The 18,496-nt window shown below is 31.4% G+C and overlaps 1 protein-coding gene across 1 annotated transcript in view; it reads right to left on the bottom strand.

Annotated features, from left to right (window-relative positions):
* LOC145293217 (ubiquitin carboxyl-terminal hydrolase 39-like) overlaps positions 1-18,496 on the bottom strand; it is a 57,641-nt gene that overhangs the window by 1,419 nt on the left and 37,726 nt on the right. The window contains exons 10-13 of the mRNA XM_080139758.1: positions 13,543-13,766; positions 10,189-10,250; positions 4,600-4,744; positions 2,645-2,731 (exon numbers count right to left, since the gene is read on the bottom strand). Coding sequence (XP_079995884.1) covers positions 2,645-2,731; positions 4,600-4,744; positions 10,189-10,250; positions 13,543-13,766 — 518 coding nt within the window. The remainder of the gene's footprint in view (positions 1-2,644; positions 2,732-4,599; positions 4,745-10,188; positions 10,251-13,542; positions 13,767-18,496) is intronic.

The raw sequence follows: 18,496 nt of genomic DNA, 5'->3' as shown, positions 1-18,496 counted from the left end.
AGCATATAGACACACGTTGCAATTAATATGGAAAATAAATAAAATAATTTGAAACATTTGTGGCCTTTCATTCTCAAGTATACATCTTTCTCTCGTTGGAACCACAATAATTTATACTCTTTGCGCACATGTTAATGTACAGATAGCCAGCTGATTATTTCTGATTAAACTATGATCTTTTAATATGTATCTTATTTGATAAAAAGCTCTGTACACTTGTATATTGAGCACTATCTTTATATTACAGTAACAACTTGTATACTATCATTTTTTTTTTGTTGAAATGTATAGGAGAAATTTTTTTGGCAATTCCAAACATTTTACAAATCAAGTTCCAAATAAAGATCATACATCAAGATACAAGGAATTATGATTGTTTACAGCTGTTTCGAGGCAGAATTTATTTTAAATCATACAATGAATCAAAAGTTATAAATGCTAACTCAACATAACAATGTTTTTTAAATTAGAATATTCATATAATCTATATGTCTATAAAAGTGAGAATGTGTGTGAGGACACTGCTCAATCTATATACTCAACAGATTTTTGATCTAGACTTGAAATTTGGTATATAACATATTTAGACATGTGGAAAACTCTTTAATCAGTTTTTATCCGGAAAAGCGGACTGCTAAGGGGGTTAAAATTGAAAAATTGGTACATGGGGATCGTCGGATTTTTATCTGTTTGCTGTTTCACGAATGAGCATGCGTGAATGGTTCACATGACAGAGTCATTATGTTAAAAACAAGTTTAAAAACACTTTTTAAAGATTGTGTCAAACTGGCCTAATGGTTATCATACTTGACTTGTCGTCTTTAGGTTCTGATCTCAACCAAACTATTCTTTTTTTACTTACAAAAAAAAGTGAACTGTTTAGAAAAAAACAATATTCGCATGCACAGGTTTCTCAGTTTCTGTAGGAATTGTAATATTTGAGTATTTTATTACCGAGCAACACCAGACGGCCTGCTAATGTGTGTGTGTATTTGTGTGTGCGCGCATGCGTGTGTGTGTATATATATAAAGCTTTTTTTACTTTTTTCCCTTCTTTTATTATCTATTCTTCTTTAATGATCCCATTATGTCTTAGTGATCCCTATTTTCTTGTATTTGTATCCCACCTTATATTTCTTTCTCTCTCTCATATATATATATACATATATATATATATTAGTGTTGGGACGATTAATCGGAATCAGAAAAAAATTATGCCTATTTTCTGATGCCAAAACGATTCCTTTGTCTTTTTTTTTTTTAAATTTGATTTTGTTTAAAGTAAAATCTTCCATTGCTGGTAATGATGATAAAACATATGAATATTTATTGATTTTAAATTACCAGTAAAGCTAAAATCGATAGATAATCCTCCAAAAGGGTATTTTGACGTTTAGGAAAACATCTGAATATTTAACATGTTTTTTTACATAAATCGTGGGAAATAACAACTCTATTGTTAAATATTAAGAGATCTATAAAGAATCGGAATCGGAATAGGTAATTGTATCGGAATCGGGAATTTAATACGGAATCGGTAATTGTATGGGAATCGGAGAAAAATATAGGAATCGCCCCATCACTATATATATATATTCCTTTACCATCCTATAATGCTCCTCATCTTGAGTTGAGCATATTGAGAAGTGATACACGAATTACCACTAGCGTATAAAGCGATGCTCTTTCTGTAAACAAATCGAGCTTAGGTATTTTGGATGATGTCAAAACATTGTTAATTCACGACTCGCACAGCAGCCACTGATTAGCATAATGGTTAAGAGACTTGACTGTCGTACAGGCTGTCGGGTTTCAATCCTGGCTTGAGGTACTTGCCTGTCTAGCTGCACTGATGAGCTGTGAAACAGCAAAATAGTACTGTATGTGGATGACTATACATGTGTGTGTGTGTGTGTGCTTAATTCTTTCCCTCTACCTATTATCTAAGATTTTTATTTTCCATATCTCCTTTAATATATATATATATATAGATATATATTCCCTTCATTTTCAATCTAAAATCCTGCTTTTATCTATATATTTTCTCCTCTTCTGATGTGAAGCATTTAGCTTCGAAATGCCATGGCCTAAAGAGGTTCTTTTCCCTTATAGATCTGATATTATAATAGAAGATATATGTAACTTTAATTACTCATCTCTAATTAATTTTGTTTTAATTGCTCCTCTTAACTGTGTTGAGCTTTTCCTATCTTGATAATTTTCTTTGTTTAAGATTGATTGCTACTTCTTAATAGAAGCTTGCCATCTCTTCAGGTTGATATTGGGCATCCATTGTGCACGTAGATGGCTCTTCCACCCAGCTACACTCCTGCATAATCATTCAGACGTGACAAGGGAACTTGCCAGTATTAACTGGTTTTTGTAGAGGGACTATATTATGTACCTTTAAGTATTGTGTCAAGCCGCTTGCAGATTTCAATACCGGTCCACAAAAATTACAACAATAATTGGGTGGCATATATATATCAGAGTACAGTGTAAACTTATTTTTAAGTTTAGAAGATAAAACACAATACATTTCAAGCAGAACTGAACCAAACAAGTCCAAAACAAAACACACACATACATATTGTTTCATCTTTGATTAAAAGGAAAGAAAAGTTTCCTTGAAAGTAAAACTTACCTGAATATAACTTTCCGATAGAGTAATCATTTGTGGTAGAATATCAGCCACATGCAAATCTTGTAACTCAAACCATTTACCTGAGCCCTGTGCAGAAGAAATTTAAGATTCAGTACATCTTACGATACTTATTGTAAACAATTGTATACAACGAGTTGAATACAAGTTATTAATTATTTTCCTAATGGTGGGGGAGGGAGGAGGCAAAATAAAATAAATACTCGCATTGTATGACTTGTAATTGTTGTATTTTTAATATTTCAAATTTCAACAATGCTTCAAAAAGGAATAATGATAATTTTTATATATATATATATATATATATATATATATATATATAAAATCAATGTCTGTATTTGTTTTTTCTCCCCCCCCCCCCCCGGACTCAATTCTTAGACTTCCAACAAGTTGAATGTATGAAAAGTTTAGGATACATATATATCGTTGACTGTATATGTATGAAACTAACTAAATTATATGAATATTTTGGATTTTAAAAGAATGAATTAAGCAATTATCATTGAAATTTAGCATGCTTTTGTTAGTGTGTGTATATGTGTGTGTGTATATATATATATATATATATATATATATATATATATATATATATAAAAAATCTTTGTATAAAACTTAATTAAAATACTATGCTATTATGAAAAATAATAAAAACAAGCCACACGTGCGTGGTCCCCCTCTGGTGCTGCATGTGAGATGACGCCACAAAAAAAATGGTGAAGAAATAATGAATGTGAGAAGTGTGAAGGGCCAACATTGCCTTCACATTTTCGCCAAGTTTCAGCAAAATCTAATGGATGGGGCAAAAGTTATGGGGTAAAAAGTGTCATTTTTTGCAATTTTGGGGCATTTGTGACCCCTTTTCAGCTCCTGGGAACACTGAATCCCAGTGAAAATGGATAACGGTGCAATTTCAGGCCTTAACACATGTATATTTGAGTTGACCTCCGTGAAAAACCACTATATAGTCAGACATATCAAGTTTTTGTTGAGAAATATGAAAAAAGAGCCACAAATAGGGGCCGTTTTTAGCACTAAAAGTCCCCGGGGACAGAAAACAATTTTTGCCAGGGTCACTCATACTGGATTTATATTAAGAACAATGGGCTCCACATTTTGGCTAAGTTTTAGAAAAATCTAATGGATGGATCAAAAGTTATGGGGCAAAATGTGTCATTTTTGTCCATTTTGGACCTCTTTTGAGCCCCTGGGGACGCAATGGGAATTTTGCAAAAAAATTTTTTTACTGTGCACATCTAATTAATGAAATACAATGTGTGGCAAGATTTCAGGAACAACTAATGGACAGTTATCTGCGAATCGTTCAGAATAACAGATGCACGAACGCCACTGAAAAAATAGGTCCCCCTCCGATAAATCAGGAGACCAAAAAACAAACTATGAGCTATTCTATATAAGTTAACAAATTCACCAAATTTCCATTACTAACGATTACTATATTTTCCAATTTCTACTGTATACTCTTTAACCCTTATCCTCGAGTGACCTCAAGGCCTTGATAAGTGGTGATGCCCATGTAAAAAAAAAAACCCCCAAAAAACTATTTTTCTCATGGATTTATATGGGTCTCTGATGAGGTGTTTGATCATTCAATGAAACATGTAAGACATACCATATAACCAATAAAATAATACGAATGTTATATAAATATACTTGTGGTATTAGAATTGTTTACTATCAATACGTACATATATATATATATATATATTACAAGCAACTGAGGATCACCTGTGAAGGGAATATTTCCTTAACACTTTCTCCTTTGGAGAAAGCTAGTTCAATCCGCCTAAAGTGAATTCTATACAACAAATATATATAAGGAAGAAAGACTGAACTTCCAAGAAATAATACATTTTATGTTGATATGCTGGTTGGTAGATTAGCAAAAAAGCGACCTTGTTTGTAGAACAAGTGCTTACCTTGTGCAGCGTATGTACACGGTAAGTGCCTTTGTCTGCACCAGAAGAATCGCCATCATGCACAATATTTGCAATGAGATCGTACGTTGTATATGGATGGACAGCACGAATTTCTGGTGTCAGCAACTCTCCAAAATCAATATTTCTGTTGAAAGTGTGGAAAAAAAAAAAAAAAAATTATGAACAAGGTAAACAAAAACAAATAAGCAAATCACTTAATAAAAAAAACAAACAAACAAACACAAAAACGGATTATTTAATAAAAAATAAAAATAGAATACAATAAAAGAAAAAAGTCTGCACAACAGAGTTAGGCTAAAAAACCTGACCAAAGACTTTGTCGATACTTTTTCATTGCTCATAGAAATGATCCTACCCAATAACATAGCCTATGTTACTAGTTTTTATACATCAAAAATTTCAGAAGTTGATTTGGTGGTTCACATCTATATATAGAAAAGCGAAAATGTATGTATGTATGTGTGTATGTTTGTGTGTCTGCTAAAAACTTTCGACACACGCAACAAAAATTCACAAACTTGGTATCATATCGAAGCCCCATCCTTCGCTTGAAAAATATCGAAAAATTGGCCAAAAACGTTAACTTTTTCACCCCGAAATCGACAATTTTCCACAGGGGGGGGGGAAGGGGTGTCAACAAAAACGGGTTTCTCGTAACGATGCCCGATACTACGCATGCGTCAGATGACGTCATGACGTCGTGACCTGATTTACTTTAAATAGTTGAAAAACCGGGTAAACTTCATCTCCGTCGCTTTAGCGCAGTTGGTTAACGCGTTTGTTCATTATCTAAACGTTTTGGGTTCGAATCGTGGTGTGAGATGTTTTTTTTTTTCGATGTTTTAAATTTAAATATTGAACCCTGTATTATTTAAGCCATTTTTCACGTAACGTTCGTTTTCCTGTTTTTTTTTTTTTTTTTTTTTTTTTACTTCGCTTATTCTTAGCGACACCCGGGTATCCACCGATTTTTTAAATTTTAATATCGAAACAGGCTCATTTAAGCCATTTTTCACGTGTTCGTTTTTCTGTTTTCAACGTTCGTTTGCTTTACGTTAGATTTTTTGTGTTCTTTTTTTTTGTTTTGATTATTTGTAATCTCCGACCTTCTTCAGGCGTATTTTGTTGAACTACGGATCCGGAATCTTTCTGTCAAATATGGGAATCTGCATGGAATTTTGAATGGAATCTTTTTATAGGCTGAAGGTTCAATCTTCAGCCTGGGTGACTGAAAATACAATTGCTAATTACTTAGGACGTCTATCCAATTATGGCTGATGGAACAAAAGTATGCTATGCCTGGGATTTAAATAAAAGGTTCCGTTCGCAATTCCATGCAGATTCCAAAGTTTGACAGAAAGATTTCCAGAGTTTGACAAGATACACCTGAAGTAGGTTGAAGGTTACATCGACCAAAACATGAAAATAACACTCAAGATGAGAACAGTAGTCTGAAGCATCCCAATAATATGAATAACCAATCCTCATCTCAAAATTCAGAAACTTAATAATAATATTTGGTGTATTTTAGGCCAGGAAGTAACATGCACAATAGTACATGCAATACAAATATATTTGTGACGATTTGCTACAATAGGGTCCCCATTTAAGCTGTTTATTTTATTTTCAAGGTTCATGTCGCAGTTGGTTCCCGTTTGATTCTTAATTGTTTAAAAAATTAAATGCGTTAGATTTTTGTCATCTTCAGAATTGATCCAGAAAAGCAGAAGAATGTTTGATGCATGCATGCTATGAGTTCATACCTTTTAATAAGAGATTAATATAAAACTAGTTGAAATATTATCCACACTAAGTGAAAATTTAAGCATAATCATAAAAATGACATGTCGTGCATTGCTCTTTTAGTTTTTACTAAACTGAATTAAATTTTCATTTTATCAACTTAAGAAAAAAAAATTCAATAAAAAGCAGAACACAGGTTGTTTGACTTTTAATTTTGTTTTGTTCTTGTTTTTAATATAAGGGAAATTCCAGACAACGAAAATAAAGAAAAACCTGCATGATGTATGTACTCGTGATGAAATGAAAATATCATTTTCCAAAAAATCATGTAAACTTGATCAATTAGTTTAATTTTTAATCAAGAAAGTCAAATTTTATGAATAAGAGAAGAGCGATTGTCTCGTATAATCATGAAAATAATCTCAAGAAACAAGGGAGATAACGAAACAATAATTCAAACTTGGGAGATTTTTTGTTATGTCTACGAATTCCCATTAATCACTTAAAAATCATTTTCTTTATAAAAATAAAACTACTTGACAATTTACATGATTTTTGGAATATATTTTTGTTTGGTCACCGGTACACACATCATACAGATTTTCCATTATTTTTCTTTTTTTAATATTGGGATGCAAGAACCTTTTTTGTTATTACTTAACATTTTATTTTATTTTTTTTATTTTGATAAGGAAATCCAATTAAACTCTGATCTTGAGCACGTAGTACAATGGGGAAAGAAGTGGCTGGTTACTTTTAATGCATCTAAAACCAAGCTTCTCTCTTTACATCATCAACATTCTAATCCACATTTGTCATCAATTGAAATGAATGGCTCTCGTCTTCAGGAGGCCTCAAGTTTTGACAAGCTTCTGGGCTTGACCATTACTCCTGATCTTAAATGGAACACGTATATCAAATCTGTTGCCAAGGCCGCTGGAAAAATGGTGGGATCTTTCTATCGATCCAGTAGATATCTCACTGCTGATGCTATTCTCTACCTATATAAGAGCCAGGTACGTCCAAGGATGGAATACTGTTGCCACATCTGGGCAGGAGCTGCTAGAAAGGACTTGTCCTGCCTTGATAGAGTTCAAAATAGACTTCGTAGCCTCGTAGGAGATGTCCTTTTCTCCTCCTTGCAACCTCTATCTCACAGAAGAGATGTTGCGAGTTTGTCTCTGATGTATCGTTATTTTCATGGAAAGTGTTCAACTGAGCTTCAATCTATGGTCCCCCCTCGCCAAACTTTCACAAGAAACACTCGTCTAGCTGTAAACACTATCAATAATTTCCTCCACTCTTTATCTGTGCCTAAACCTAAATTCCATGAACAAAGCTTCTTTCTTAGAACTGCACGCCTGTGGAATTGTCTTCCGTTTTCCTGCTTTCCGGCTGACTACAATATGGTTGTGTTCAAGTCTAAAGTAAATAAGTTCTTGATGAGCCGTTCCATATAAGTTATTAAATTTACCAAATTTTCATTACTAATGATTACTATATTGACCAATTTCTACTGTACACTCTTTAACCCTTATCCTTGAGTGGCCTCTGGGCCTTGATAATGTGGTGATGCCTTTGTAAAAAAAAAAAAAAAAAAAAAAAAAAAAACTTCCTAGTGTTTCTGATCTATATACAAAAAGGTTTTTTAAACATTTTTGCAGTTGAAAAAGACTGTTTAGAATGACAAAAAGTAATGGTTTTCATGAACTTTTTAACTATAAAATCGAACTTTGAATTTAAATCTAATAATTATATTTTGTCAAATATTGAATTATATATTTATTGTATAAATATTCATTTGCACAATGAAAAAAATAAAAATAAAAAGATGCAATACATTTATTCTTAAAAACAAAACTTGTCCACTTTTCTCAAATATTGTCAGGATAAATTTTGTAAATCTTTCAAATCAAATTTGTTTCAATAAAAATCTAATCCAAATTTCGAAGTCAACATTTGACTTCTAATTTGAAAATGCTCTAAACAACCTTCAATAAGAGAGTGATTCTTAAGCTTAATGTACACTTGAGGAACCCTTAATAACCGAAAGATATCAGATCCTAAAATACTTCAAAGCGAGTAAAAACATACAGCAATTTAAACATTGCAAAAAATAGAGTTTGACAAATTGTTTGGAGTTATGGACATAAAAAAAGGTTTAAAAAAAAAAAAAAAAAAAAAAAAAAATGGCTGCAACTTCAGAGTTCAATCTAATTCTAAAAAGAAAATGGCAAATCAAAACACAATGTCTTGCTTCGTCATGAAATTTGATTTTCTTAGTAAAAAAACTACTTGCTCAATTTATGTAATTTTTGGAAAATGACATTTTTCTTCTGTACATCATAAACATTTTTCTGTATTTTTTTTTTTTTTTTTTTTTAGGTTTAACATTGAACTTGCACCAAAAAAATGTTAATCTCCTGTCAGGGAGTGTTAAAATTGGTTCAAAATTTGAGAATCAGCATAAGTTTGTATCTTTAAACAACAGTTTAAAACTTTATTGATGAATATTTTCCAAAGGCAACTTTAAACAGGTCATCAAATCAATCAAGGTGCCTTTTTGTTATTGGAGCGAAATTTGAAATAGTGAATTTCAAGTAAACCCAATTGTACATACTTAACTGTCATGTCGCAGTAATGGAAATATCCAAAAATTACAAAAAACGATAAGGTATAAAATTAATGAGTTTTTAAAGATAATTAGCAAAAATTGAGTTTTGCTATAAAAAAAAGTTCCCCTTGTAGCAAGAGAATTAATTATGTTCTGAAATATTAGGCCAATTCAGCAAAACTCAATTTTCGCTAATTGTCTTTGAAAACTATTTTCCGTTAATTATTAATTTTCTACCTCATCATTTTTCCTAATTTTTGTGACATAAAAATTTAGATACTAACGGTTTTACTTGAAATTCAATATTTCAATTTTCAAACTTTACTGTAATAACTAAGAAACAATCTATCAACTACTATGGTGAAAACCGAAAATACAACATGGACTAAAAAAATTGTTTATTCATAAAAATTGGTTCTTCATTATAGTAGTGAAATTCGAAAATTGAAATATTGAATTTCAAGTGAAACAATGGTATCTACTGAACTGTCAAGTTGCAGTAATGAACATATATAAAAATTACGAAATATAATAAGGTAGAAAATTAATTACAAGAAAACAGTTTTTGAAGAAATTAGCAATTTTACCTTACATAATAACTGAAGAGCATGCATATTAGCAGGGGAGGTAATTCATTTTTGATAACTCAAAAACTTAAGCCAATTCAAATTATGAGTTATTTCCCTTGTGTTTTCGTCACACGTGACAAAACAAACATGATAAAATCATTTTTTTTTTTTTGTTGAATCATAGAAATACACGTTTCATATAATATTCTAAAAATATTTAACTACCTGTGATAGGACAATTACATAGATAACATTTCTTATTGTTTATATTGACAAAAAAATGTTAGTAGTTATCAAGCTTTTTTTTAATGAAAACTCAATTTTTCGGCTGTCTGATTTCGCTACAATAACACAGAAGTATTGAAAAATTTAGTCCAATAAAGGATTGGAATTTGCTTCAATTCTCTAACTTAACTTTTGTGCAGGTCATATTACAATCAGAAGTAAACAAGACTGCAGTAGAGCATTGATGATCCCTTAGATGCTCTTATGAAAAATAAAAAAACGCTGATAAAAATACAACCTCCATACAATGATCTGCAAGGGGTAGGTGATGAGCACTATGAAATTTCAAGTTCATAAAAACAGTTAACAGACAGTTATATCTTTCACATCAACTAAAGAAAAAGAAAATATACTTACTTGATTGGAAAATTCACAATAGTCGGGTTCTTCTCAAAAACAAAATAATTCTTTGTAAATCTCTGAAATAAAATAAAAATAAAAACATATTTACAAACCATTTTGTGTGATAAATACAGTCTTTAATTTTTTTTTTTTTAATGAAAATTAAATGAAAATAAAACTTTGTTCTGAACTTTTTCACCATCCTTTGGTAATTGGGATACAATTACCTTAATGACCTCATTCTAATGTTCTCTTTCAAGTTTAATTAAAGTTCTGACAATTCAACAATATGTGTTTTATTAGAATATCTCTATTGACATTCTATAGATATTTGGAATTCTTCACCTTTCAATATATACAGAGTGTTTAGCGTTTTTTTTAGAGGTGCCAAACTTTAAATTGACAATTCTATTTCCTTTAAGTGCAGATTTTGCAACTATTGATTACTTTGAGTTGAGCTGGGTTTGGCAATTCATCATGAAGAAATTGACACCCAAACAATGTTTGCAAATTGTGTAATTTTATTTTGAAAATCATTTTGAAACATTTGATGAACAAATAATTTCACGAAATAGACCTGTCGACTTGCCACCTCGTTCATATTATTTAAAACCCTGTTAGATCACTTTTTGAGGTGGGGGGGGGGGTATATCAAGTCTCATGTCTACACTGATAAACCAAACATAATAGACCATTTGGAAGACAAGATTTTATACATTATTGCTGAAGTACAGCCTAATTTAATGTGCAGAGTTTGTGAAAATTGGACCTCTAGACTATGCCATCTAAATACAAGCCACACGGGAAGGGTTCATGTCTGAAACGGTAAATTATAAATGCTAAAAATTAATCCTTTGGGATAAACAACATTTTTGTATGATAAAAAATATTTTTCTGTGATTTATTTTGAAGTACACATTCTCAAAACAAACAAATAAAAAAAAAAAACTTTAAATATTAGTACTAAAATTTTCAGCTTCAACATATTTTTATAAGTGATTTGGGCACACCTTATATGTGTTGCATTTCAATCTTATACCACACATGCAGCCACCAAGTAATGTCACATTTGTTTCTATCAATTCTCAATCTAGTAATCCAAATGTAGAGATCAGCAAGGTGACCCTGGCTGAACTTTCATTTCCTGTTATTTTTAGTGCTCGCCCAGAATTCTTCTTAGACAAAAAAAAAAAAAGAAGAAAAATCTGTATTATGTATGTACCTATGATGGAATGAAAATATCATACACAAAAAATTATGTAAATAGTTTCAAGAGTTTCATCTTTAAATAAGAAAATCAAATTTTGGGTCTAAGTGAACAGTGACAATATCACGGCAACATCTTGAAAATAAGAGAGAGAACATGAAATAATTCAAACTTGCGAGATTACAGTCATTCTTAATATGGACACATTTGAAAGAGTGAGGGTGCACCTATTAGAGTAGAAAGCTTTCCAGCATCTAGGCACCTCAACAGTGAAGGGGTGCAATTTTGCTGCATGTCAGGCTAGTTAGGAGTATGTATATCGAGGAAGTATGTGCTATGAGTTCATCAGAGCACATTTCATTAAAGTACTTCTAAAACAGGCACAGGGATGCAACATTGTGGTGATGGGGCAGAGGTTGGAGCTGGGTCAATACTGGATTTATTAGATTTTAGCCACTTTTATTGGACTCTGTTTAACAGTGAAAGACTAGTGGTAGATACACCAGCCTAGATGTGGCAACAATACATGATGGGAGAATTGTGGCTTTGTAAAGATATAGGATACCCTCGGATGTAATTTTCTAGGATGACAGAGCGAGCCCACCTTCTTTGCAGCAGCCTTGGCAATGTCCGTCCCCAATATATTTGTTTCAATTCATTTTGCTCGTGAGTCTTAGGCCAAGGAGTTTGAAAGATGGGCTCTCAGGTACAGTGTTATTTATCATGGCAATCATGGATTGAGAAAAGGTTTTGTAGTTGTTAAAGGAAAGCTTATTTTTATCGGCATTAAATGTTATCATTAACTAACAGTTCTATTTCAGAACCGACTAAAGACCGTTTTCTAGAGTTGCTGCTATTGCTTTAGATATGCATACATTGATTTTGAAAAGGAATTCTGGACAAGCACCTTGTTTTCAACTAACTAATTTATATATTGATGACGCTTCTTCTTCGTCATAATAGTGAAACACGACTCATTAAAATGAAAAAAAAAACAATAACTACTTACTTTTCATGTCAATTTCAAGTAAAAGCAATGTTATCTACTTTATTGGCATGTCACAATTAGTTAAATATTACAGCATTATTACATAAAACATACACTTTGACAAATACATGACTACATGAGGTCCACCATTAATTGAAGAAGGACACAGTTACTTCCCCTGACTTGATGCTGTTTAATCTATAAATATAAAAGCGAAAATGTATGTATGTATGTATGTATGTATGTTCGCTTTTCCTCGATGTCCACGAAAGGCTTCTTTCAAAGAAGCGCTTGCTCGCTTCACAACTTTTTAAAACTTTTTATATCATCTATAAATTGTAATATCTACGAATTATCCATGGAGCTCGCCTCTCTATTTAATTTTATTGACTTTCAAATGTTAATTATTCCATATTTCCCGCATCGGCACGCGTTACATTCGGTTTTCGGTATAAAAAAAGCAAACCTTGACTCTAATCACAGGCCCAGAGCCAGTTTGGTCAATGTTGACTTCGCCTTCGCTCCTCCTAATAAACAGGGAGCAGCTTTTTAAAAACAAACAAACCCATTTATTCAAAACTGTCCCGCACAAAATAACTGCTGAATACCTATCGCCGTCACGTCAATCAAAAACGTGCGCCTGTTTTTTTTAAAACACTTTACTATTTTCCAACTGCACGTCGTCAACGCTTCGGGTTTTTTTTCACATACCCCGAAAAACACCCGGGCAACGCCGGGTACCCCTCGCTAGTTATAAACTTGAAAGTTATTTCCCAAACTAAATTCATTGATTAGTAATTTTCTACCTTATCGTTTTTCATAATTTTTGGATATGTTACTAAATTCGACATGACAATTAAGTAGGTACTATTGGTTTCAGTTGAAATTCAATATTTCGATTTTCAAATTTCGCTTATTATAATGAAGAAGCACCCTAATGCGTTTACTTGTACAATAATTAACATGTTAACTTGTTGGCTTCTACTTTTGAGGATTTCAGTCCATCAATGATAGGTTTTAACATTCAGTAATTCCATGTTATAAATGAAAAACAAAAAAAGTGTCAGCTCAACAAGAACTATAAATGTGACTGAAATTTGAGTTGCCTCAAAAACAACAAACAAAAAACAAAAACAAAAAAATTTTTTTTAAAAATGGTAGATTCTTAACTCACTTTAACATAAAGAATAATATAAGGCGGCAATTTCATTATTTTAAATCTTTTCATTGTGGAATCTTTGTAGGTCTTGTACTCCTTCTCTGTGACTCCGTTAAATTTAGCTAAAATGTTGGCCAGGGGCACCTGTGGAATGATGTTCTCACGTAGATCATCAGGATAGAGTGGGGGTGCAGGCAAGTCGCAGGTCAGGTATAAAAATTGAGTTTCTTGCATTGTTTCTGAAAAATACAAATACAAAAAAAAAAAAAAAAATTAAGCAATACTATTTTAACCATAGTCATTTAAAATTAACAGGATTTGTTTAATTATAAAATAATACATTCCACACTTTCAACCAAGCTCCAACCTCTGTCTCATCACCACAATGTTGCATTCTGTTCCTGTTTTAAATGGAATGTGCTCTGATTAACTCATTACACTTGTGCCCCCTTGACATATGTTATTTAAGATATGAAAGTTATTTCCCCTTGACTGTTTGATGAAGAGGCATGTGTTTTATGCTTCCATAATGTGGTTCACTTTCAGGAACATGGACCTGACAAACCTGCTAAGCAACAAAATCAAACGCTTTTACTGTTTCTAAATGCCAAAAGGTCTTCTATTCGAATAGTTTCTTCTCTCAGTCAACCAGACTCTGGAAATCTCTTCCTGTTACCTGCTTTCCTGACTGTACGGACATGCAGAAGTTTAAAAGTAATGTAAACCGACATCTTGCTTATCTTCCCTAAACATGGTCCCAAATAGTAGCCCTTACATCCAAGTGGTTGATATGACTTGTTTGGGGTGAATGTGAGTAAAATAGAAATTTAAAAAAAAAAAAAAAAAATCTTAAGTCACTTCATATTCACATGTACATTATCACCTTTCACACACATTAAAAAAAAAAAATAAATAAATAGAGAGAGAGATTGTCTGATTAGCAAAGATGGTGACTGGTGCAAAAAATTCCAACTTTACCCATTTTAAAGTTGTTCGCAAATCAAATTATGTTGTCTCACTGCGTAAAACAATTTTAAATAAATACATTTCTAAAAGTGATATCCATTTTATTCATTTGGAGAATATTTACCCGAGAATTATTTTTCTGGTAAGAAGACATAAAATGTTTTTAAAAAAATTAAATTACTACAAATTAAAGAAATGGTGCTTTTACAGAATTTGAACCAAACCAAACCAAACCAAACCGACTTTTGCTGAACTAAAACTAGACTTTACTTTAGGGTTAGGTTAGGATTAGTTTAAGAGTAAAAAAGAAAAAAAAGTTTTGTTGAAATTCTGTAGAAGTATGGAATATACAAAAAATATATTTTTTTTTTATTTAAAGAATATTTAGCTGACATTGACACTTATTTTTATGCAAGAAGAAAGAGTCATTTCTTTTCTTAATAGATTGATGTAGAAAGCACTATGGAATTTCCACAAGCTCCTGCAAGTTATAAAATAATTTAATATACACCTAAGAGAGCATTCTCATATATATATATATATATATATATATATATATATATATATATATATATATAAAATTTAGCGTACAAGTCCATAACAGAGGAAAAAAATAAAGAAAAATCTTTAAGGCATACATACTCATGATAGAAAGAAAATATCATACACCAAAAATCACATTAAATTAAGTAAGTAGTTTTATATATATATAAAAAATCAAATTTTATGGCTAAATATCAATGATTTCTAAAGGTCATTTTGCAAGACAAGATAATTTCAAACAATTCAAACTATAAAAGGACATTCTTAATATGTAGGGTGTGTGTGTGAGAGAGAGAAAAAAACTGAAATTTACTGTAAAAAAAAAAAAAAAAAAAAAAAAAAAATTCTTTGTAAAATTGAAACTAATCAATTTACATGTTTTCTTTTTGTAATACAATATTTTCTTTCTATCACAGGTACATCCATCATAAAGATTTTTTTTATTTTTTCTTTGAAAGGGGAAGAGAGCATCCTAACCTCTCAGGATTTACTTAGTCATAGATATAAAATAATTTTATATACTAGTTACAGGGGTTATTGCAATTATATATTATCTGAAAGATTTGGATGAGCTGAAGGCCCGAATAATAAAAGCTGTTGCAACCATTAACAAGACAATGCTGGGATGCGTTTGGCAAAAATTGGACTATTGGCTTGATGTGTGTCATGTGACCAAAGGTACTCACATCAAACATTTTTGAACATTCCATGAAAAACTTGAGGTTACAAGGTTTCTGAATTAAACCAGATGCGTTTTTATATCCTTAATAGTTCTTGAGATATTCAAAATGTGGCAAAGAATTTTTGAACACCTTGTATGATAGATTCCTTAACATTTTCTTTCCAAATTAGTACACGAAATGGTTGAGAAATGATCCCCCTTACCCCTCTAATGGTTGACCCTTAAAGTATGAATCATTTTTTTTATTTTAATTATAATTTTAGACATTCACCCAAGGCAATGCTGATCAAGAATATACCAGCTTTGTGGCTGTTTGTTTTGTAGTTTTTACTTTCAGTTGGACACACACATACACATAGATAGATAGATAGATAGATAGATGCCCTCTATATGAGAGACGGGTGTTTTTGTTTTTAATTAATTCCTATTTCAGTCACATCAATTATTTAGAGTTGAAAGAACACACTAATGCTGGAATATTTTTTTCTGTTCACCAACAACAGATGTTTGCTCTTAGTATCAGCAGTAGAAATACTTTTTCCTTCTTCACCGACAACAAATCAACAATAGTCTAAAACAAATGCCACACACCACAGTGTCCAAAAAACATTTTAACCTCCAGCCAAACTAACTCCTTTTATTAAACTATTAGTTGTGTGTGTGTGTGTGTGTGTGTATATATATATATATATATATATATATCCGGCATTGCCAGGTCAAAACATTGCTGGACAGAGGGTTTACTCATGTACTATTTAAGATACACCGATTCTCCTAACTATTAATCCTGTTACCATTTTCCTGAAAGCGGACCATATGTTGAATTTATGGAAGCATAAAACACATGCCTCTTCATCAAACACTTTCATAGCTTAAATAAATAAATCTTACTTCTGTTTGTAAACAGAACTGATGTTGGCTTTAGCAAATAAATTAAAATAAATTTACAAAATCAATTTTAACTAGTATTCCTAAACAGATCAATTAAAACAATTCTATAATTAATAACCATTAATAACAGCTAATTATTAAAATAGATTTTTCTAAATGTAGTATGTAAATTAGATAACTTCTGTAATATAGATTTTCTTTGAATAAATAGTATATATAGAAATGATAAAATAATGTGTATAAAAGTTTGGTTTCAGTATGAAAATTAATTTGTGAAATAGTGTACCTTTTTTTATCTCTACTATTGCATAAGTCACTTTATATGCGTGTAAGTTCCTTATGGGTTCCAAAATGGCTGAGCTTATATTTTGCAAATTTCATACCACAGAAATTTATATGTCTGGTATTGTTCTTAGGTATGTTTTGTACAAAAAATTCATCAGTTAAGAATTGAAAATTGAAAAAAATCCGATCCTAAAAAAAGTATTTTTTCTTTTAGATAAAAAAGAATTTTTAAAAGGAAATTTTTATACATTACATCGGCAAGGGAGATAATAAAATTTTAGCAAATTATTTCTTCTTAAAAAAAAAAAAAAAAAAAAAAAAAAAATCAGAATTCTTGACATCTGGAGGTATAGCTCAGTGGTAGAGCATTTAACTACGGATCGAATGATCCCGCGTTCAAACCCGGGTGTACCTCGTGATTTTATTTTAATTTTTTCTTATTAATGAGTTCAATTTACGATAAAATATGATGTATCATTTAAAGTCGCTGCAAATCATTTTTTCCTTTGCATATTTTAAAACTAAACATTAATCAGAAGTGACTTTTCCAGAGCATACATCATCAAGCCCAAATACCAGCTGACATGAGATTGTAAACAAACACAGACGGAATTTGATAAACGAAATTATAATTATTTTTTTTATTTTTTGCAAATTAGTCCACCGGTAAAATTATTCCTCGTAATATATAATAATCAATAGAAGATTGATTTTATAATAATGCATATGCTATCTGCATAAATTAAAATATAATGTTTAAGCGCATTGTACGACTGAGCAATGACAGGCATCCAGCTAGTATATTAATAAAATTGTGAACAAACAGATACGAATATGACTTCATTATAATAGAGTTTGGGCCACTAAAAATGCTTATTTTACATAATCATAACTCTCACTTGGAAATTAAACAGTTCCTGGTTTGCTCTGGCATGCAGCCACCATTTTATTTGCAGCAAGTACATGCTAGTCATGGCTGCTTATCTCTCAGCTTCTCTGCACTGTTACTACATGTTTGTATATGGTTCAAGCAGAGTAGGGCTCGAATACTCAAGCAAACTTTCAATTTGTTTTATTTTGCATATTTGTGTATTAAGTGTTGAGACACTTTTTTGAACAAAGATGGTGGCAGTAAATCAAATCGGCGAAGAATCAATGCAGTCACGATTTCAAGTGTTGAGTAATTCTTAGTAACAAAGATGGTAGCAAAGAATCACGATTCAGTTGTTTCGAGACAGGCCGACGGCGAACTGACTGAATCCAAAATTCGACATTCTTTATGATAACTTTCTTTATGAATCACACCATCAGGAAACAATCACTGTATCATTTTTGAAACGGATCAATATTGGGAGTTGATAGGCCAAGAATCATAAACTCTTAAAATCCTGATTAGTAGTTTTTGTGTTCATTTTATTTTAGTAGGCAACAATAATTAGGAACACAACTGCCTTGAAACAATGAGTGGTGTGTCCCCCCCTCCCCCCTCTATTAAATGATGACTTAACAAGCAAAACATTTTGAATGCGGTTAAGTGCTCATCTATACTTTACAAAACCATTGGTATATCGGATAAACCTAAAGATCACAGGACATGGAAAA

The sequence above is a fragment of the Euprymna scolopes genome, chromosome 14, assembly GCF_053919585.1.
Source record: "Euprymna scolopes isolate OS-2025 chromosome 14, ASM5391958v1, whole genome shotgun sequence".
NCBI lineage: Eukaryota > Metazoa > Mollusca > Cephalopoda > Sepiida > Sepiolidae > Euprymna > Euprymna scolopes.
The sequence above is the reverse complement of the archived record's forward strand: the minus strand, read 5'-3'. Positions and strand labels throughout refer to the sequence as shown.